General features: G+C 41.8%; 1 protein-coding gene across 1 annotated transcript in view; it reads left to right on the top strand.

Moving 5' to 3' along the window:
• The window catches only part of LOC130028900 (rho GTPase-activating protein 20-like), a 67,079-nt gene that overhangs the window by 23,271 nt on the left and 20,027 nt on the right, over positions 1 to 23,781 (top strand). The window contains exons 2-6 of the mRNA XM_056119732.1: positions 4,649 to 4,809; positions 7,897 to 8,058; positions 11,321 to 11,430; positions 14,427 to 14,613; positions 15,791 to 15,868. Of these exons, the coding sequence (XP_055975707.1) occupies positions 4,649 to 4,809; positions 7,897 to 8,058; positions 11,321 to 11,430; positions 14,427 to 14,613; positions 15,791 to 15,868 (698 nt within the window). The remainder of the gene's footprint in view (positions 1 to 4,648; positions 4,810 to 7,896; positions 8,059 to 11,320; positions 11,431 to 14,426; positions 14,614 to 15,790; positions 15,869 to 23,781) is intronic.

The following is a 23,781-nucleotide window of genomic DNA, read 5'->3' as shown; positions in this document are numbered from 1 at the left end:
CCTAGACAGTGTTGTTACATGTTTAATAGACCCTCACCTGAAGTTTTCTTGTAGAACAAATGAAGAAGGAGGGGACAAACAAAATTTGGAATGGGACATTTCATTTATTACATTGAATATGAATATGTTTCATGTGTACAAAATGTAGCAATATGACCTGAGCATCTGGGCAAGCATCTAAACCACTGTGCTATCTCTCTGGCCCCTCTGCTTTGATTATTAGACAGATCATAATTACAGGTTGGAAGCACGTGAATGATTTAAGAGGAAACAAGGGAGATTCAACTATTCTCATGTTCTTAATTTTGCTTTCATTTTCACAGTTATCAATCTTTGACGTTAGAAACATCCTACTACATGTAATTCAGAAGATTGATGAATATTGCTTTAAAATTCATTTGAAATTTAGGCTGTTTGGTTCTACTGTTCTTAGGCATTCTTGTTTTCAAACACTACAAGATAACAAAGGGGTTGATTAGCTGTTCTTCTTATTTGCAGTAATAATTTGGGGGGGGGATAGATAGAAGCAAAAATTATATATTGGGAGGTGGAAAGGATGGAATTCTCCATAACCAATATCTTCTATCTTTTCATCAAAGGGAAAGGTAAGGATATTCAGTACTACCTGTCTGTTCAAATGTCACTGAAGATATTGTTTGCTTGATCCTATCAGAGGATACAGCCAAGTTGGCTTAAATTTATACCTTTCATTTCTGAGTTTGAATATTGTTGTATTATAATTCTGTTAGTGAATAGTTTCAGTTTTTCTCAGGACTGAGCCTTTTCTCTATATAGAAGGTTTGCCCTTTCTGCGCTCAAGAGGGGATTTGTCCCAAATGAAACGAGTGTAGACATTGTGCCAGATATCTTTTTTCTCAGAGCTTCATGGTCATTCTCCATCTGCTAAGAAGCAGCTGAGGCTACTCAGCAGCATCTAACATATTCAGGTCTCTACACAAACATAGCATGTCTGAGGCTCCATGGATAAGAGCTTGTGTTTGCAGGGGCTTGTTGGAGATGAAATCCAATATTCTCAGACACAACTAGACAGGGACAGACAAGTGAGGGCACTACAAATGACCTCTTTAGAAAACCAAGGCATTTCTTTTTTGAAAAATGTATGTGATGTCGTGGGTTTTTTCGTCTGCTACTGGGAGTAGAGAGGTCCTGATGATATTGCAGGTCATGCACCCCTAGTCATCACTAAGGGGAAAATGAAAATAGACCCTGGGTCCTAACAAAAGCACTGCATAAAGGTTGTAGAAATCAGTGCTGTTCGCTTTACAAAGGCAAAATCTTTAACCCCCTTCAGTCCCCCTCAGGAACCTGACTGGCATTAATACACTGTCCTCTGTGTGTGTGTGTGTGTGTGTGTGTAGGAAGCATATAAATAGCTTTATTCATTTAGCAATAGGAGGGGTTTCTATTTTGTCTCCAAGGGCACTGAAAGGGATTATCAATTGTGGATTCAAACTGGAAAACTGGCAGCACCATATCTTCTAGTAGGTGAGTTTCTGAAAATTTGATAAGATGGATATGTTTTCCTAACTTCTGAGAGCCAGAATTGGCCAGAAAGTTTAACTACTAAATATGAAGCATAAATACTAAATATTAAGCATTTCCAGAGTGGCAGTCTCAAGTACCTAATAGTAGAGTTGGGAAGAATAGTGTGGATTTTTCTCTTCAATTCTCAAAAGCAGAACTAGTTTACCAAACTTTAAAAAAAAATCTGTCAGCAGTATGTATTATTTAATTTCGCCTACACATTTGTCTTTCCTATACAGTTCTTGAATTCTTTTTCCTTATAAGATTAGGCTACCTATTAAGGTTTGCTAGTTTGACCCCCACATGGTAAGTAGGTAAGGTCTACTAAATCATAGATTGGAGATCGAGAGATCCCAAGAATTTTCTGAAGAGTTGGTATAGCTTAACATCAAAGGAGAAACAGGACTGCCTGGAAATACTGTATTTCTATGCCAACACAGGAAACGTGCATTCCAAGCAACATTGTCTCTTTCTTTGCCCTTCTTTCCCTTGCCCACTTAAAACGGCTTTGGCGGAGTCCCTCTGTGAGTAGACCTAGGGATGGGTAGACCGAGGGCCAGGAATAGATCCTAGCCCGTTGCAGTGTGCAGCACCAGCGCCAGGACCACTCAGCCGTAAGTCTCCATTGTGGTTTTTCTCTGTGTAGGTCATGAGATACCGTACAATATCCAAATGAGCCATGTCAGAAGCAACCTTGGCATCGTGGTACCGACGACTGAGGACATAACTTTCATCCAGCCACCACTCTTCACAAGAGCACACCTTCGTCCAAGGTCAAGATGCCAGTTTATTTTGAAACCCACCCCCAGGACTCCTGCATTGACCAGAAATGGTGAGTAGCTGCTCCTCTGCACAGTCCTGCTGCGTTTTGATGCCAAAGGTTTCGTTCCTGAAAACAGTACCGAGATCCACACTTGCAGTCGGATGAGATGGTTGTTGAATTTTCCTAAAGCAAAGACAGTTTTAGGAGGTGGTCATTACGGAAATTCTTGTCTTTCTACATTATTCATTGCTCTTAAACTGTAGGCACATTACAGCGTTGGAGGCTCCATTGAGCGATACAGGTGTGCAGTGCCTTCTTTCTAGCATGGGACATTGCACTGTGTGTTTCTCAAAATAGTCCCATCTTCAAAAAAGGTAGTTTGAGAGGGTCATCCCCTACCTGCATTCTGGGTCAGGTGATTTCCATAGAACTCTCTTTTGGGTCCATTCATCTAACATGCATTCCCTAGAAACATAGCCATCTCCTACCTATGCCATCAAGAAAAAGAACTCTAGATGATAAAGTGGCATTAAATGGAGGGGGTCCCAAGTGTGAGCTTTGAAGTCTTTAGTCTGAAAAGGAGAATGATCTGGTTTAATTTTCCTGTTATGAATACAAACCAGGTGTCTGTATTTGCAATACAAACAAAAGAATCATTGGGATAGTGAAAAGTCCATGCTGAATTTCCATGGTTGTCTTTTGTCAATGTGAACCGACTGAGGGACCCAGAAGTAACTCTCTTATATATCTACTGCACACACCCTCACCCTATTTTCCTGATTTCTTTTGGCCACTCCTGACTCTGCCCTCAGGTACTGAATGTGGGTTGGCCATGTGTGTGCAAGACAAATGCCCTACCTGCTGTACTATCTCTCGAGCCTCTAAAAAATTTGAGGTAACAGTGCTTTTCAGGAAACTTGAACATCACATGCCAAATGATACATACAAATAGACAGATATGCATATTAGGAAATGTCTCAGGAACTCTGCTGAGACCATCCATATTTCATTTGCTTTTTTTCCAACTGAGATTTATTCTGAGAAACCTTGTCTCACAGGTGGTTGAATACATAAATTACCACAAACAATACTCTTTTCCCCACTTCAAGGAAGTAGTCAAGACTTTGTGAAAACTTTCAGTCACATCAGTCACAGTTTTAAAAGCAAGACAGCTTTATTTAGTATCTGGCAGCAAGACAGATAGGAGAAGATATTTGAATATATAAAATGAACTAGACAGACTGACCAAAGTTGAACTGGCAAAAACAAAAGACTGATTACTCAACATTTTTATCTGTGACTTAAGTAGGGAGAGTTGTATTGGACTTTATTTATGTCTTTAATTTACTTTTCAATAAAGTGGTTTGGGATAATTTGTTACATTACATATTCTAACACCGATCCCACCACTATTGTACCTTCCCACCACCATTCTTTCCAATTGTCCCAACCACCCCTCAAGCCTGCCCCTAGATCAGAGCCTGAGTTATTGATTTTCTATGGCTTGTTATCAATAATTTGCTACAAACCGTCAAAAGATGTTCCTGTAGAAGAAAGTATGTGAAGATTATTGTAGCTCATCATGGAGCCCTTAGGCCCTTGTAGAAATGGTTACTAACATGCTCTTACAGGTTAAGCCTTAAGTCATGATATCTTGTTCATAAGCATAGGTTGCCTTGTACTTTCCATCCCATCCAATGTGGTGTGCTCCTCCTTATTTATCAGTGATGTGAGTTTGAGATGTTGTTCTAAGAATTCTAAAATTCTGAATGGGCTGAACCATCAGAACATATCTTTTAACTGGGCTGAAGTCACTTTTATTTTAAAGTGACTCTTTTTGGATCAGAACCCTGAGGTGTTTTTTTTTCCCAGACAAATCTGGAATTGAGCTGAGAGCTACCTGGAATGGAATGATCTAATGTAGCTCTTGAGATTCTAACCTAAATTGAATTCCCAGTTTGAGGTTCACATTGACTCCTCTGTGTGAGCCTCAGGGATCAACAGGAACTGACCTACTTCATTAGGTCGTGACATTTGTGATGAAGTTCTTCCCCTGCATGTTTGCGCTGACCTTGGCATCTCTTTTTTGATGGATTCAACTGTTTCTGTTACCTAAGGAAGCCTGTCCTTTACTTTGAGAAATGCAGTGCCAAAACTCTACACTTGGTTGATTTCTCCAAAATAGGGAAATACCCAAACTTTAGTTTCAGTGATGAAAAGGCTAGCAAACAAAGACTTGTATAGAACATTTTTTCTCTTTGAACATCACCTGGAATAGAAAGTGTCAATGAAGTGAAGTCAATTCAACTAACTCGTACTGATCTTCTTCCCTAAACTCAGGCCACAGAAATGTTCTGCGACAAAGATCTGTTCTAAACTGGTCATTTTGGAGAAGGCCTAACACACAGTTGGATGATGGATCAGATTCTACGACAGGAAAACTGTTTGGTATCTCTTTGCCAAACATCTGCGAAAATGGCAACTTACCAACACCGATTCTTGTGAGTTCTGTTTTGTCCTGTAACACTAACTGCCCCAGGCGCCATGGAATCTCATCAATGGCCAAGACACAGTGGCCATAAACTAAAGCTCCCAGGAGCGAACAAGACAGATTTTCCTGGACATTATTTTCTATTCATAACAAGCAATACAAAACAAATTGTCTAGCATTGCCTTTTCAGCAGGTTTCAGTGGTGGTGGGACTGGTGTCAAAATATTGAATGTAACCAAATTAGAGAGAGAGAGAGAGAGAGTGGAGGAAATTGTCTGCCACATTGGCTGGGGAAGGGGGTAGGGGAATATAGGATATTTTGGTGGTGAAAAAATGTGCACTGGTGAAAGGATGGGTGTTTGATGATTGTATTACCAAAGTTCAAACATGAAAGTTTTGTAACTATCTCATGGTGAATCAATAAAAAGGGAGAAAAAAATAAAATAATAAAATAAAATAAACATTCTGAATGCAAAAAAAGTAATGTGGACTTCATGCCCAATTCAATCAGCTTAATCAATGGCTGAGTAAATAGTCCTACTCCGATATTTAAAAAAAAAAAAAACAAGAAGGGGAAGTCTGTCAAAGGAGAGCTTTGATGGAAAACTCTTCCCAAATAGAAGGACGATAGATAACCACATGCCTGCCAGTATCATCATCAGTAACTTAAAGGATACAAAACCCAATTGAACTCTATCAGAATTCTAGAAAGGTTTTGATCATCTGGTCTACTAGTGTTAGTAAACATCACATAAGCCTGCTCAGATCAATTAGAATTTGCCTTTTAGATAGAGAATCCACAACATCTCCACACCCTGTTCCTTGAACTCAAAAAGTATTCTGAAAGCCAGTTTCACATTAGAAGCAGAGAATAGTTTGGAGAAGACTCTTTCATGGGTTTTATAAGTATTTCGATTCTTGGCACATTTGGTTACCATTCATCAATGGAGTGGCTCAGAAGATAGGCTCCAGTTCATGAGTTTCCTCCTTACATGAATATGGTATGTGCCATTGCAACGTAGGAAATACTAGTCGAGCCACTTTTTAGCACAAATTTAGGGAGTAGTTCTCTTCCTACTTTAGATTACAATGCTGGGGTTCTAGTATCAGGTATTGCTATAACTAGGTTCCAGAGTCCCATGGGTGCTTGTCTCTTCCTTCAAGCAGAGGACAGAGCAGGAAAGAGAAATTCAAACGGTATTCCGAGGGAATGTAGTAGAGAAAGCTTCCACCAGAGGAGAGTGTTGAGTTTTTTGCAGCAGGAAGTAAACACACACTGTCTGTGGCACTGTGGCACTGTCCTCCCATTGTTCATCGATTTGCTCGAGCAGGCACGACACAAGTGGAATGACATATGAAACGGAAAAAAGAAAAGCAAGTGGAGAAATTTGGCAGAAATATTTTTATATTTGGAATCAGGGAGGAGAATGGGGAAGTCTGTGTTAGAAAGGAACAGGAAAATACTGAGGAGGAGAAAGGTTAGCAGAGAAATTTGACTATTGGTTCGCCGAACAAACAGATGACATTTAAAACAAGCGTCTGTAGTAAAATGTCTTGGTGGGATGTTGACTATAATAGCATGAATATATAGAATGATGAACTACCAGAAAACACATGGGCTTTCGTCCTCCTGGCAGTTCCCTAGTTGTGTAAACACACAAAAAAGAAAAAGGCCGGCGGTCAGGCCGCTTCCCCACTCCAGGGAGGTCGAAGGCGATGGTCAGGCGAAGGAAGGAAACGAGGGCCAGGCTGGTTGGTCTTAGCAGCGATTTATTACATGGAAGAGATGTATGTCACGGAGGCCTCAGGAATCCTCAAGCATGTGCACACTTGTTCTCTCCGCTTCTTTCCTCAGCCCCATCTTCCCAGGTTCTCTGGTGCACGTGTCCCCCCCCCCCCCCGCAGAGAGCCCTGAAATCTCCCTTATATAGATCATAGTACCTCTAAAGGGTGCAATATAATGATGTCATCAAAAGGAGTTACAGAAAGAACACTGAGGCAAAACATACATTGTTTCTTTACATCTGCTGGCCAGTAATCCTGGCCTCACCTTTTTATAAGCTATAAGCACTTAGATTAGCACAACAAAGACCAGTCTGCTAGAGCTTGGAATCTACATCTCCAAAATCAACCAGCCTGGAGCCAGGCATCTACATCCCAAAGACCAGGCCTGGCTTAGCACCTGGGATCTGTATACCTAAGGCCAGCTAGGTTCCTGTGAGATAAGAGAAACTACCTCAATATACTGAAATCATTTACTGAAGGCAGTTTGAAGGGGAGAAAGCAGTCTCATCCAAGCTAGTCAGGACACACAGGAAAATTGCTTCTAGGACGTGTTTCTCCTCTCCTTCTCCAACCAACATATAAGCATACATAATATTAATCATTTTGTATGGACACAGTAAGAAATACTTTGAGCTTATAGAATTGCTCTTCTAGGGCCATCTCGATCTCAGACTGCAGTGCTCAGGCCAGATATCTTTCCTATTCCTAGCAGCAGGGCCCTAGTCTCGTCATTACTTTTGGATCATGACATCATTTGCCTATGATCAACCTCTTAACTTATAGTTAAGAATCGTGGCACCTTAGCCTGGCCCATCGCGATGCCAGGGTAGCACATAACTTACTGACTTGCCCTGGTTCCATCCAGTCCCACGTCGGGACCCTGCCCTTGGGGTGCTAGGAAGTGAGGGCAACTGAGGCTTAAGTTGAGAAGGCAGATGCCCAGGAGTGAATAATATTCAAAGCCAATCAATTCCTAAGTTACAGAGCATATTAATTAATTGTCTTCCTGAATCTATACAAAAGGACATTGCATTAAAGTAAACTGCTCAAAAGACATAAGGAGAGGAGAAAGGAAATATTAACTTACAGTACAGCTTCAGTGTCTAAGCAGGATGAGACCTTACAAATTGGTTGGGGAAGAGAGCATAGAAGAGGTTACAGACAGACAAAGTAATGGGAGTGACTCAGGAGCACTGTGATGGGTGCAACCTGATAAACCTAAGCTCCGTGTACTCCAACAGGCTTTCGTCTTCCTGGCAATTCCCTAGTGATGCCCCGATATGAAGCACCATTCTGCTTTTCCTCCCTACAGAACATACTATGGCTCCTTTATGAGAGGGGGCCCTTGACAGAAGGCATATTTCGTCAATCCGCAAGTGTGAAGGCATGCAGAGAATTAAAAGAAAAATTAAATGCCGGCACTGATGTACAGATTTATTGCGAGCCACTTTTTGTAGTGGCCTCCGTTTTCCAGGTACGAAAGGTTCTCCCTTAATCCACTCTGTCCTGTGTTGCTCAGGAGAAATACAATGGGATTCCCTCGCGTAACATGCTCAGAATAAACTGCAAGCCTGAATGGTTCTTAGATAAACATCAGGAGCTAGAGAGATAATACAACTGTTAGGGCTCTTGTCTTACACACAGCGTAGCAGGATTCAATGCCAAGCACGTTTAGCTGGTCCCCCAAGTCCTGTCAAGTGTAAGCCCTGGGCAAGGCTGCATGTGGCCCAAAACCAAAAAGAAAAAAGAAAGAAAGAAATCATACTTTATCAGGTCAGCATTGAGTTTTTTTTAAAGCCACCAGGAAGTCTAAGAGCGAACACAGCAGGGAAAGCATTTGCCTTGCACACAGCCCAAAAGCCTATAACAGAAGTATTCATAGCATGATTCTCAAAACAAACATCCTAATACAATAACTTTCATACAGTCTTCCTACCTTCTTAACACTGGCAAGATTTTCTAAAGGAAGCTCACTAAACTTGAAAACTAAAGTTTGCCACAAGAAGCATTTGCCTAAGGAAGAGATATTGCTTGGGTGAGTGGGGTGGGCTGGGGTTGGGGAGCCACTGAAAACTCCACTCTTTTGAACCTTTACGGTTCTTGCTGCGCCCCACTAATGCCATCCCATGCAGGACAATCCTGTGGTGCCAGTGATTGAAACTGAGGCTCCTGCATACACAGCATCCTCTCTAGCCTGCTAACATCCCTTCTAATAGAGGCAAAGGTTGAGAAGGAAGAACCACAGAATCTGGACTGCCTTTCTCAAAGAACTCCCAACGTCGGCCTTGTTGGCGTTCCTCGCACTTAGACTTAGGGTACCAGAGTTTGATCCACAGTTGAGCTAGAGAAAAAAAATGCAGAGTCAGAGCCATCTTTTAGCAGTTTTGAACTTTTAGGTTTGAACTCAGCAGGAGCTTCTGTAGACCTGTTTTACCTTCCCACCTCCCAGCAGGGTTGGAATGCACCAGAGCCAGGAGAGAGAAAGGTCCTGGAATAAACATCCAACTCAGGAAGTATGGTGAAATGGCACACTCTGCCCACCCCTAGCAAGTGCAATTTAGGAATAGGAAGTGAGCTGGCTCTGCTCCTTGACAACTCTGAAGTAGAGGTTTGCAATGAAGCACCTCTCAAAAGAACTGAAGATTGGTATTAGGTTCTCTCATCTGGTTTGGCCAGAGTATATGATGACTTGTCAATCCTAAATATAATCCAAGGTATACATGCTGTGCTTACCCAGCTCTGATACTGTAAGGTTTTTTTTCTGTTTTGAGATGTCAGATTTTCTCTCATCTTTAAGGAATTTAAACCACATGTCTTGAAAATTAATTTTACTGTTCTTCACCAGGTTTAGAATGTGAATTCTTAAATTTTGTACAAAATCCTAAGGTTATACACAACAAAACTTAAGAAGAGTTTAACTGCAAGTGATTTGTGCAAAAATAAAATAAAAAACTATCAGTATAGTAGAAAGTCTGTTCAAGTGAGTCCCAGCTATCTGTTTGCATGCAGTTACCAGAAACATCTTGGTTTCTAACCAGATTCTAACTTGATTCTAACCAGAAGTTAGAATCGATCAGAAAAAGGACCGAGTCAGTCATGTTCCTACTTGTGAAATCAATTTATTAATAGGTAACATGACATCAAGGGGTTTTTGTAACAGTCATAAATACATTCTAGCTTCCAGTTTATTTTTTAAAGTTTTTAAGTTTTTTTTCATTTTTGGAGCATTACAGAGCCGTTCATAATTGAATTCCAGTCATACAATATTCCAACACCCATCCCTCCAGCAGTGTACATTTCCAGCACCAGAGTCCCCAGGTTCCTGCCCAACACCCCTTGCCCCCTCCCCTTGCTGCCTCTTTGGCAGGTGCTTTTCTGAACTCACTCTCTCTCTCTCTCTCTCACCCTCTATCCTTTTGGGCATTGTGGTTTGCAATATTCATACTGAAAAGTTATCAAGAATATTTCTTACCTACTTTTAATCCTCAGATCTTGTCCAGAGTGATCATTACATTACCGGTTATTATTGTCATAGCAGTCACTTCTCTCTCTTACCTACCCTCAGCCCCACACACACTTGTGGCAAGTTCGAACAACTGACCAGTCCTCCGAACCCAAAGAGGCTTTCTAATGACCATAAGATCTCAGCTACAATTAGCTAAACTTCCCATATGTCCTTCATATCTATTTGACTATATGACAAATTGCAGCAGACCCATAATGACCCCTACTCTATATGAGAGGAGTAAAGAAATAAATAAACCATTATTTACTTTCAAAATAGTCCATCATTGCTCTGGGATCTGCTCATTAAACTAACAGGCACCCCAGCTCAAACATTAGCCCTGCAAACATGGCATCTAAATAATAAATTTTGAGTTGCCTGTGCTCAGGTAAGTAAAATCAATAATTTGGTTTCTCAGCAAGAGTTGAAACTGCCACGTCTAGAGTCGCATCTATCTTTCTCTTGTATCAACTTACAAAAAGGCAGCCTACTTCTCAGGCAGTGTTGGAGACCAGGATTGGAGATCAAGCTTTGCAAGCTCAACTTGATGAAGACTGTTGATTGGGATAACCTTTTGCTGGTGTCATACTCTGCTTCCATCAACTGCATCTATTTAGAGCCTGGAATGATTTCTCCCCCAAATCTATGAGAGCACTTATGTGGAGAACACTGGGAGAAACTGGAGTGTCTCCCCCAAGAATAGGAAGTAGCAGGGAGTTAGTATTCTTCACTAGACTAGCCTTCGCACCACAGCTAGTGCCTGTCCCATCTGAGGAAATAGGAGTACAATAAGTAGCGGGCTGGTTACCACATGCCTAACCTCAGAAAGACCATGTTAGTGCATCTATTTCTCTGAGCTACTGGTCTAAAGTTGTGTGTGTGGGCGGGATGGGGGTGGGGGTAAGCCACAGGGCAAGGGAAGGTGCTGTCTGCTTACTTACGGCCAGACTAGCCCGTTGTATACATTGCTACATGCACACAAAAGGAGGTGGAAGTTTCAATAGACTTCAGTCTTCAGTGACTCCTCTAGTTTTGGGGTACAAGAGAGTCAAAGTTCAACTAAAGCATGTGTTCGTAAAAGTGAATGTTAGTGCAGAGTTGACCAAGAACTCTGTTTCCCGGAGAAGGGAGAAAGAAATTTAACGAATCTTCCCACCCAAAGCTTTTCTTCTTTGCCCCATACTTAGGAGCCTGAATAATGACTTAAATATTTCAATTTCTTCTATATAAGGATTTTTTGAGGAGTATTCCAGGTAGTCTATTGTCATCAAACATGTTTGAAATTTGGCTTTCGATAATGGATGAAGCGAATCCTGAAGAGCGCATCCGTACTATCCAGTTGTAAGTGCGCTAGTTTTGTCATGTCTCAAAATCTTTCTGAAATGTATAACTTGCCTAGGAAAGTAATGATGACTATTAAAAGCACATTTGAGGGGGCTGGAGCAATAGCACAGCAGGTAGGGCGTTTGCCTTGCACGCAGCTGACCTGAGTTCGATTCCCATCATCCCATATGGTCCCCTGAGCACCGCCAGGAGTAATTCCTGAGTGGAGAGTCAGGAATGACCCCTGTGCATTGCCGGGTGTGACACCCCCCCAAAGAAAAAGCAAAAATAAAAAAAACACATTTGAAATAGTAGGCGCAAGAAAGATAGTGGAACAGGAGGGAGCTTGCCTTGCACACAGCTGATCCAGGTTCCATCCCTGCCATTCCATTTGGCATCCTCAAACACCATTGGATGTGACCCCAAAAAAAAACAGAACAAACCAGGAGAGTAGATTAGCTGCCGTCATTGGTATTTCAGACGTAATTCTACCACATGGAATTCTTTACCTTTCTAAGAATCTGATAAGAACTGAAACCAATAACATCCAGAGCTAATGCTCTAGACCAAATCTTATCATTGGCGGTCTTAATTTTGTTAAGTATTTCACCAAACAACTCCTTAAATGTCTAACTCAACATCTGGATTCTTCTCTCAAGGAACTCTAAAGTCTGAGCAGATAAACTAGGAATTATAGTACTGTCTCATCAATGCCAGAAAAGACATAACTAGGGGTGGGATCTTCTTGGAGAGGCACTGCAGAAGGCTGCTCACTATTAAGAGTCAAGGGAGAGGGGAGTTGCAAAGTCTCTCCATCTTAATCACAGAGAACACATGGTTCTGCTGCAAAGGGAAGTTCCTAGCAGAACTCTGCACCCCTGACCCTAAACATTTTCTGTATTATGAAAGAATAAGAAAGATATGTCTAGCGACTGGAGCGATAGCACAGTGGGTAGGGCATTTGGCTTGCACACGGCTGACCTGGGTCCAACTCTTCACATTCCATATGGTCACCCAAGCACTGCTAGGAGTAATTCCTGAATGCAGAGCCAGGAGTAACCCCTAAGCATTGTTGGTCTGACCCAAAAATCAAAAGAAAAAAAAAGAAAGAAAGATATGTCTACCCTAATAAAAAGCAACACTTCCTTCACCTGTGAAAATGCAATCACTTATTTTTGCAAACGCTAGTTTAGTAGTCCTTTCTGGAATAACATTTAAAAAAGTTTGTTTCATTTGAATGAATCAAAGTGAGATACAATTACAGACTTACAAACTTGCATGATTACTTATTGGTTATACAGTTCTTGAATACACATCCCTCCACCTGTGCCCATTCTCCATCACCAATGTTTCCAGGATCCCTCCGACCACACCTACCCTTTTGCTCCCCTCTCCCCAACTCTGAGGCAGGCATATTCTCTCTTTCTCTCTCTTTCTGGGTATTGTTCTTTGCAATACAAGTACCAGGTGACCATCATGTTTGGGCGATGGTCTACTTTCAGCACGCATCTACCATCCCAAGCAAGCCCTCCAACCATCATTGATTTAGTGGTCCCTTCTCTATCCAGCTGCCTTCCCTCAGCACATGAGAACAGCTTCAAAAGCCTTCCCCGCAGAGATCCCCTTGGCTCCTATCTCTACTCTCCTTAGGTGTTGGTATCCGATTATTTTACTTTATATTCTACAACTGAGTGCAGTCATTCTATGTCTGTCACTCTCTTTCTGACTCATTTGATGTGATACTCTCCATGTCCATAAAATTGTTTGAAGAAAACCGCCCTAAAGCCCTTCTGGAGTAACCTTGAACTTGTGAATTATCTAGACTGCTGTTGATAAACTATGTTCTTCTATTAACAAAAGAGGTCTAGCTCCTAAGAGGGTCAGAAATCAAGGCCATGGAACAAAGAGGTTATTACTTTCATTATGATTTTGTGGGATGTTCAGACAGAATGAACATCAGATTATATGCTTTGTTGCTTGTCTTAAAGATCTTATCCTACAACCTCAAATAGTTCAAAGACTGATGACCTGAAAGTCAGAGAACCAAAAGAGAGTACCCTAGACAATAGCTGCCTTCTTACTGAACTTCCTCAGCAGTCTTTAGATTCCTCGTCCGTGTCCTTTATACCCTTTCCCTACAGACTCTACCCATTAGACCACTGCACTGAGCCTAAGTGCCTCTGCTTCATTTGGCGCAGCACCACCCACCTGATTTTCCCACTGGCTGCAGATTCTGGCTAAAAATAACAAACTTTCAAGATTATCAATAATGTCTCTGTTTCTCTGGGTAACAGTTAAAATCATTTTTAGTGACTAATTGTTTGAAATCCCTTATGAGCTGCAGTCCAGACAGTGGGAAACATAGTGTGAGAGTGAAGGAGAATGCTAAGCTCTGGATGGAGCAAGGATGTGTCCCAAGCACACAGCTGAGGCCAAGTGCTTGGGACACCAAAAGACACACTGGCATTTCTGCATTGCTGGAGCAACTTGATATTTCAAGGAGCATGTTGGGAGCTGGAGTATTAGTAAAGCCAGTAGGACACTTGCACGTGGCCAACCCGGGTTCAATCCCCGCCACCCCATTTGATCCCACAAGCCTGCCAGAGTGATTCCTGAATGAAGAGCTACGAGGAATCGCTGAGTAACATCAGGTGCACTACCCCACTCCCGCCAAAAAAAAAAAAAAACACATTAGTTGTTTAATTTCCTCAGAAAGTGTGTGGGATAGTTAGCTTGAGAGTGTTCGGAAATGTCTCTGGGTTTCAGGCAAATATTTTAGGCAGCGCTGTTTTACAAACCATTCAGTACCACTTTTACATCTTTCTAGACCCAATGCCCTATTCATTTGACCTCTCTACAGGCAGTGCTCACTCTGCACACCATCACACTCACTAAAACTCTGCATATCTGACTGTGCTCTTACTTTCTTTGGTTCCCTATGGACAGAAAAAGTGCCTACTCTATACAAGCTTTCTATGAAATGTCTTCTCTAAAGTGCCTTATTCTTTCTTTAGACTCTTACAGCATCTTCCAAGAGACAACATCACTGTCCTGAGGTATCTTTTTGGAGTGCTACACTGCATTGAGCAAAATTCCTCTTTAAATAAGATGAACGCTCTCAACTTAGCTATATGCATAGCCCCTAGCATCTTGGGGCCACCAAGAGATACCCCGAAGGTGGAAACAGAGATTTACGAAAAGGTAATGGCATTTCTTTTTTCTTTTGATGCCCCAGGGAACTGAGTTTTATTTCCTATAGCATTTGGGGTAGTTCTGGTGTCTTCTTTAAGTAACATACCATACCTTACAGACTACATTGAACATGTTATCCTAGCCTGTTCATCTATTCACACATGGATGGCAGTACCGTAATTTGTGTTAAGCCACATTCAAGTGTGAAACACTGATAGTACACGCCAGCATCAACATATTCAACAGAGAAGTACTCCCAATTGGGTCACTTCTCATTTCCCTTGAAGAAGGCAAGTCCTTATGTCTTAAAGTGATGAGAAAGCAACTGACTTATATGAAGGGAAGAAGAACTTTGAAGTGGGACAGGTCACGGTTCAATTCTCAGCCCATTATGTACAGAAAAAAAATATATATCTGTATATGCTCTTAGAAAAATGATTTGCAGTGTCCACCATTGCCAAATCTAAAAATCTGAAGTAATGGTAATCTCAAACTCATATTCTAGTGACTGGGAGCCACACTCATGTACAGTGTTCTTGCTTCCACCATTCTTCCTGTTCCACTGTCTCAGACACTGGGGCAACAAACCAAAGATTCCAGTATCCATCTCCATAGGGGCTGCTGCCCCAGGTGAAACTTTACCTCCTCCCACATCAGGGAATTCAAGGGAATGAACTTCACTGGCAGAGGCTGTGAGACAGAAGACAAACTCCCTCCTCCTTAAGAGGCCCCATGAGCACAGCCTCTGCCCACACTCACACACTTCATCAATACTTATCAAAGAATGCTTTACCAATTTTCATGATGTATGATTTTGTCGCTTCAAATACTCTACACAGAGGATACTGAAAACAGTCCTCATTTTAAAGTCAGAGCCATTGGCAGAAAAGCGTTAGCATGAAATCCAGGTCACAAATAGTGATTCTTTAATGTATACGCCAAATATCATACTCAGATGGAGAGTTAAGACACTTGACTTGCATGTGGCAAACCCCACACCTAGCACTTCCTATGGTTGCCCAGATACCGCCTGGTGTGGCCCAAGTCCTACACCCTCCATCCCCAAAAATGCCTTGTGTTTTGTGACTTTGAAAGCAGACATTTCTCTTAGGATTCACGTATTAAAGGTGACTCGAAGAAAGGCTGTATAAAAACAGGTGCTTCCTTTTTTGTCCTTTTTGAACAGATGTCCAAACTCATTCAATTCATGATAGAGAATTGTTTCCAAATTTTTGGAGAGGTAATCATTTGCCTCTTTGGAGAAGTTTCGAAACCATATGATAGGAAAAAGAATATTCCAGGTATTGTAAAGAAACAAGATCTCTAGGGGGTTGGGGGTGGGAGAACATGGACACTTGACTGGAACAGGGGGTATTTCTTAGAAGGCAGGTCTTTCTTGTCAGCAAAGGTCAGGGCATGGGGACGTCCACAGATTCACTTGGTGAGGTCCCAGAATCCAAGTAACTCATCAGCAACATGAGATACTAGAGTCATTTTAGCCTCTATTCAAATAAAGTTACACTAGGACCAAATGTGTTTACGTTGCTATGGTTGAAGTTGTAGTCAATGTCCCAGTGGCAAAGTAAGGCTTGTCTTTGGCTGTGTGATTCCTGGCATAGAGTCCTTGAAACTAAAAAAATAGTATCATGGCTGGTGTCCATGACTGAGTGGTGCTTGCATGTGGGAGGCCCTGAGTTGGATTCCTGGCAATGCCTTCCTCACCCCAGCACAGCTAAAAGGGGCTGAGCAGCAAGTTTTCTCTCACCCTGATCACCTTTTCTAGTCCTTCAAGTTCCTCTCCAATAGAGACGACTTTTCAGGCTCAAAGGATACCTGGGATTGCTCTTTGGGCTCGCACGCTGATAACCCTGATTTTGAAATGTCTGGTTTCTCAGACGGCAGGCCAGCACTGCTTGGCTTCTACAAAAAAAGGACACGGTGGGATGGTATTCATAAAATAGACAAAAATCATTGCTGTTGTGGGGAAGGAGGTTTGGAATATGAAGTCCTGTTCTATCAATGACTAGTTCTATGGTCTTCAAGCTGCCATAGCTGCACCAAGAAAATACAGAGAAATCTAACTAATGGGGACTGAAGCAGTAGTACAACAGGTAAGGCACTTGCCTTGCACGTGGACGACCTGGGTTCAATTCTTGGAACCCCTTTGGGTCCCTGAGCCTGCCAGGAGTGATCACTGAACACTGCTCGGTATGGCCCAAAAACCGAATGGGTGTGTATGGGTGTGTGTGTGTGTGTGTGTATACAAAAGACATACAAAAAGAAATAGTAGTTGTTACAGTTTTCTGAGCCTAGAGTTGTAAGTCCCCACCAGCGATCCATGTTAAAAATCTGAACCCACACTTCATCCACAAAAAGCTGAATACACATTCTTCTCAAGCGTACAAGGAACATTCTCCAAGATAGACCACATGCTGAGCCACAAAACATGCCTCCATAAAATTAAGAAGGTAGAGATTGTATCAACAATCTTCTCAGACCATAATGCGCTGAAATTAGAAGTAAATCACACACAAAAACAGAAAACTAAATCAAACACCTGGAAATTAAACAGTGCACTATTGAACAACGAGTGGATTAGACAGGAAATCAAAGAGGAAATCAAAAGATTCCTAGAAACGAATGAAAATGAGAACACGAGTTACCAAAACTTATGGGACACAGCAAAGGCTGTGTTAAGAGGAAAGTTTATAGCTCTACAAGCATTCCTCAGGAAGGAGGAGCGAGCACACATAAGTAACCTAACCTCACAGCTTAAGAGCTTGGAGAAGGACCAAAAAAAGGAGCACAACCCGAACAGGAGAAAGGAAATAATAAAACTCAGAGCAGAGATTAATGAGATGGAAACCCAAAAAACAATCCGAAAGATCAATGAAACCAAGAGCTGGTTCTTTGAGAAAATTAACAAGATCGATAAGCCTCTAGCAAAACTCACAAAGAAAGGGAGAGAGAAAACCCTAATAAACCGAATCAGAAATGAAAAGGGGGTCATTACAACAGAAACCACAGAAATTCAGAGGATCCTCAGGGTGTACTTTGAGAAGCTTTATGCCACGGAACATCAAAACCTCGAGGAAATGGATAAATTCCTAGACTCCTACAGACTCCCAAGGCTGAACCAAGAGGACCTGGAATACCTGAACAGACCTATCACCATCAAGGAAATTGAAATGGTAATAAAAAGTCTCCCCAAGCACAAAAGTCCTGGCCCGGATGGATTCACTAGTGAATTCTTCCAAATCTTTAAAGAGGACTTACTCCCAATACTCTTTAAGCTTTTCCACGAAATTGAAATATCAAAAACACTTCCAAACAGTTTCTACGAAGCAAATATCACACTGATACCAAAAGCAGACAGAGATACCACAAAGAAAGAGAATTACAGGCCGATATCCCTGATGAACACAGATGCAAAGATCCTCAACAAACTACTAGCAAATAGAATCCAACTACTCATCAAAAAGATCATACACCATGACCAAGTAGGATTCATCCCAGGGATGCAAGGATGGTTCAACATTCGGAAATCAATCAACATAATCCACCATATCAACAAAAGAAAAGATAAAAAGCATATGATCATATCAATAGATGCAGAGAAAGCATTTGATAAGATCCAGCACCCCTTTATGATGAAAACCCTAGCCAAAATGGGTATAGAGGGGACCTTCCTCAACATAATTAAAGCCATCTACCACAAGCCTACAGCAAGCATCATCCTCAATGGGGAAAAACTGAGAGCCTTCCCTCTAAGATCAGGGACGAGACAGGGATGCCCACTCTCTCCACTGCTGTTCAATATAGTACTGGAAGTACTTGCAATAGCGATTAGGCAGGAAAAAGATATTAAGGGCATTCAGGTAGGAAAGGAAGAAATCAAGCTCTCACTATTCGCAGATGATATGATACTCTACTTAGAGAACCCAATAACTTCCACCAAAAAACTCTTAGAAACAATAGACTCGTATAGTAAAGTTGCAGGTTATAAAATCAATACCCAAAAGTCCATGGCTTTCCTATACGCAAACAGTGAGAGAGAAGAAAGCAACATGAAAAAAACAATCCCATTCACAATTGTGCCCCAGAAAATCAAGTACCTAGGAATCAGCTTAACTAAGGAAGTAAAGGACCTGTACAAAGAAAACTACAAAACGCTACTTCAGGAAATAAAAGAGGACATGAGGAAATGGAAAGATATCCCCTGCTCATGGGTCGGGAGACTTAACATTGTCAAAATGGCAATACTACCGAAAGCATTGTATAAATTCAATGCAATCCCTATAAGGATACCCATGACATTCTTCAAAGAAATGGAGCAAACACTCTTGAAATTTATATGGAACAATAAGCCCCCACGAATAGCTAAAGCAATTCTTGGGAAAAAGAAAATGGGAGGAATCAACCTCCCGAACTTCAAACTGTACTACAAAGCAGTAATAATTAAAACAGCATGGTACTGGAACAAAGGCAGAACTGCAGACCAATGGAACAGGGTTGAATACACTGACATTTCTCCTCAATCATATGCTCATCTAATCTTTGATAAAGGTGCAAGTAATGTGAAGTGGAGTAAGGAAAGCCTCTTTAATAAATTGTGTTGGCATCACTGGACGGCTACATGCAAAAAAATAGGCTCAGAACTCTGCCTAACACCATGTACAAAAGTAAGATCAAAATGGATTAAAGACCTCAACATCAGACCAGAAACCATAAGGTACATTGAAGATAAAGTTGGCAAAACCCTCCATGACATTGAAGCTAATGGTATCTTCAAAGATGCCACGCCACTGGCCGAGCAAGTGAAAACAGAGATAGATAAATGGGACTATCTTAAACTAAGAAGCTTCTGCACCTCCAAAGAAACAGTGACCAAAATACAAAGACAGTCTACAGAATGGGAAAGGATATTCACCGAATACACATCTGACAAGGGGTTGATATCCAGGATATACAAAATACTGGTTAAACTCCACAAGAAGAAAACATCCAACCCCATCCAAAAATGGGGCAATGAAATGAACAGAAACTTTCTCAAAGAAGAAATCCGAATGGCAAAAAAGCACATGAGAAAATGCTCTACATCATTAATCATCAGGGAGATGCAGATCAAAACCACAATGAGATACCATCTCACACCTCAGAGACTGGCCCACATTCAAAAGAACAAAAGCAACCGATGCTGGCGTGGATGTGGCGAGAAAGGGACACTCCTTCACTGTTGGTGGGAATGTCCACTGGTTCAGCCCTTCTGGAAAACAGTATGGACGATTCTCAAAAAATTAGAAATTGAGCTCCCATTTGACCCAGCAATACCACTCCTGGGAATATATCCCAGAGAGGCAAAAATGTATAGTCGAAGTGACATCTGCACTTGTTTGTTCATTGCAGCCCTCTTTACAATAGCCAGAAACTGGAAGAAACCTGAATGCCCAAGAACAGATGACTGGTTAAAGAAACTTTGGTACATCTACACAATGGAGTACTATGTAGCTCTTAGAAAAGATGAAGTCATGAAATTTACATACAAGTGGTACAATATGGAAAGTATCATGCTAAGCGAAATGAGTCAGAAAGAGAGGGATAGACATAGAAAGATTGCATTCATCTGGGGGATATAAAGTAACAAAGTATGAGATTAATACCCAAGAATAGCTGAGATCAGCACCAGGAGTATTACTCCATAACTTAGAGGCCAGCCGGGTATCCTAGAGGAAAGGGCAGCTCAGATAGAGAAGGGAGCACCAAATAAAGGATGTTTGGAGGATCCTCCCAGGAGGGGAGATGCATGTCGAAAGTAGACTATGGACTGAACATGTTCGCCACTCAATGCCTCTTTTGCAGACCACAACACCCAAAAGGAGAGAGAGAACACAGGGGATTGCCCTGCCACAGAGACGGGGGGATGGGGGGATGGGGGGATGGGGGTGGGAGGGATATTATCCATGGTGGTGGAAAATGGGCACTGGTGGAGGGATGGGTATCTGATCATTGTATAATTGAAACCAAAGCACAAAAAATTGTAAATCTACAACTTTAAAAAAAATAAAATAAAATAAAGGGGAAAAAAAAAAATCTGAACCCAGTTCAAGACGTTGGTGTATACCAGACATCAAGTCCTTACTTATCTTTACCATTTCTTGTTATTTTGGTATGTCCTCATGACAAGGATGTATGTAGCATGTGCTTGAGAAGTTCTTTTCCTACACTAACATTTGGGAAGATTGTGACAGAACCTATCCTCCTTGAGAGTAGGAGGCAAATGACAAGAAAATTCCATGGAAGATGTCTGTTTTTAAGGCACATGCACTGTGTTTGTGGTAAGAAAATACTAACAATAACTTGGATATTTTTTTCCCACAGCTTGTTTGCAAAAGTCCTATGATAGTGTGGAAAATGAACACCCATATCTTATGCCATGGTATCATGGAGAAGAGGACACCCCTGATGGTGATCCTGTCTTACTCTCAAACCCTCCCCTGGAGAGCCACTCTAAGCTCCCATCGGGAAAATTCAAAATGAAAAGTCCAAACGGTGCCAGATGTCAGGGGCAGTCCTCGGAGCCCACACTCTCCACAGAACTCTGTCTCAAGGAGAGCGTTCCCCAGGAATCGCGGGTGGCCTCCGCAGCGGCTCATGCCGTGCCCTTTGCCAACGCACATCATGGTGATCACGCCAGGGATTCCTCAGGGGAAACCCTAGTCAGATCTTTGTCAAGCATACTGAGCCTGTGCTCGGAACCAGTCCCTGAAACACACCACAACCTCCCCGAAGGCATTCGGGGGGCCCAGCCTTCAGAGCCCACCACACCAGGGGCTCCAAGCCCTATGAGGCAGCAGCGGAGCTTCTCCGAGCCCACTCTAAACAGCCTGAGGATAAAGTGGCCCTCTTGGAAGGAACTGTATCAAAAAAAGTTCTGCTGCCATAGCTGTGACTCAGCCCTTTCACCACCACAGAGAGACTGTTTGAACCAAAAGTCACCCGGAAATGCAGAAAAGCAATGCTTAGAGAGAGATGTTACAGGCCTGGTGGGACTGCCTAAGAACAAACCCCTCCGCCAGTTGAGGCGATTTTCAAAATCCAACACAGGTCTGCCATGCGAGTCCATTTCTTTTTTTATTTTATTTTATTTTTTTTGGTTGGGCATTATATATATATATATTTTGTAGATTTACAATTTTTTGTGCTTGGGTTTGAATTATAAAATGATCAAATACCCATTCCTCCACCAGTGCCCATTTTCCACCACCATGGATAATATCCCTCCCACCCCCATCCCCCCCATTCCCCCCTGCCTCTGTGGCAGGGCAATCCCTTGTGTTCTCTCTCTCTCCTTTTGCTTGTTGTGGTCTGCAAAAGAGGCATTGAGAGGCAAACATGTTCAGTGCATAGTCTACTTTCGACATGCATCTCCCCTCCTGGGAGGATCCTCCAAACACCCTTTATTTGGTGCTCCCTTCTCTATCTGAGCTGCCCTTTCCCCTAGAATGCCCGGCTGGCCTCTAAGCTATGGAGTAATTCTCCTGGTGCTGATCTCAGCTATTCTTGGGTATTAATCTCATATTTTGTTACTTTATATCCCCCAGATGAATGCAATCTTTCTATGTCTATCCCTCTCTTTCTGACTCATTTCGCTTAGCATGATACTTTCCATGTAGTACCACTTCTATGTAAATTTCATGACTTCATCTTTTCTAACAGCTACATAGGACTCCATTGTGTAGATGTACCAAAGTTTCTTTAACCAGTATCTCCTCTCGGGCACTCAGGTTTTTCCCAGGTTCTGGTATTGTAAAGAATGCTGCAATGAACAAACAAGTGCAGATGTCACTTCGACTATACTTTTTTGCCTCTCTGGGATATATTCCCAGGAGTGATTTTGCTGGGTCAAATGGGAACTCAATTTCTAATTTTTGGAGAATCATCCATACTGTTTTCCAAAAGGACTGAACCAATCTACATTCCCACCAGCAGTGAAGGAGGGTCCCTTTCTTGCCACATCCGCGCCAGCACCTGTTGCTTTTGTTTTTTTGGATGTGGGCCTGTCTCTGTCGTGTGAGGTGATATTTCATTGTGGTTTTGATCTGCATCTCTCTGATGAATAGTGATGTAGAGCATTTTCTCATGTGCCTTTTAGCCATTCAGATTTCTACTTTGAGTATATTTCTTTTCATTTCATCACCTCATTTTTTGATGGGGTTAGAGGATTTTTTCTTGTGAAATTCAACCAGTGACTTGTAGATTCTTGATATCAACCCCTTATTGGATGGGTATTGCGGGAATATACTTTTCCATTATGTAGACTGTATTTGTATTTTGGTCACTTTTTCTTTGGGGTGCAGAAGTTTCTTAGTTTAAGATAGTTCCATCTGTTTATCTCTGTTTCCACCTGCTTGCCTAGCAGTGTGTCATCTTTGAAGATAACTTTAGCTTTAATGTCTTGGAGGGTTTTGCCGACCTTGTCTTCAATGTACCTTATGGATTCTGGTCTGATGTTGAGGTCTTTAATCCATTTGGATCTGACTTTTGTGCATGGTGATAGGTAGAGGTCTGAGCCAATTTTTTTGCATGGGGCCATCCAGTTTTGCCAGCACCATTTGTTAAAGAGGCTTTCCTTGCTCCAACTCCCATTTCTTGCTCCCTTATCAAAGATTAGATGATTATAAAAGGGTGTTGAGAGGATCCTCCCAGGATGAGAGAAGCATGCTGAAAGTAGACCATAGACCAAACATGATTGTCACCCATCGCCTTTTTTGCAAACCACAACACGCAATAAGAGAGAGAACAAAAGGGAATGCCCTGCCACAGAGGTAGGGTGGGATTGGGGGGTGGGGGGTGGGAGGGGTCCTGGGATCCGTGGTGGTGGGAAATGGGAACTGGTGGAGGGATGGGTATTTGATCATTGTATAATTGAAACCCAAGCACAAAAATTTGTAAGTCTACAACTGTACCTCGTGATGTCTCACTCATAAAATTTTTTTTTTAAATTAGATGATTATATATTTGGGGGGGGTCAGGATATTAAACCTTGTTCCATTGGTCTGCGGTTCTGCCTTTGTTCCAGTACCATGCCATTTTAATTATAACCACTTTGTAGTAGAGTTTAAGATTGGGGAGTGTGATTCCTCCCATTATCTTTGTCTGAAGAAATGCTTTAGTTAT

The sequence above is a fragment of the Sorex fumeus genome, unplaced genomic scaffold (assembly GCF_029834395.1).
Source record: "Sorex fumeus unplaced genomic scaffold, SorFum_2.1 ptg000041l, whole genome shotgun sequence".
NCBI classification, from domain to species: Eukaryota; Metazoa; Chordata; class Mammalia; order Eulipotyphla; family Soricidae; genus Sorex; species Sorex fumeus.
The sequence above is the reverse complement of the archived record's forward strand: the minus strand, read 5'-3'. Positions and strand labels throughout refer to the sequence as shown.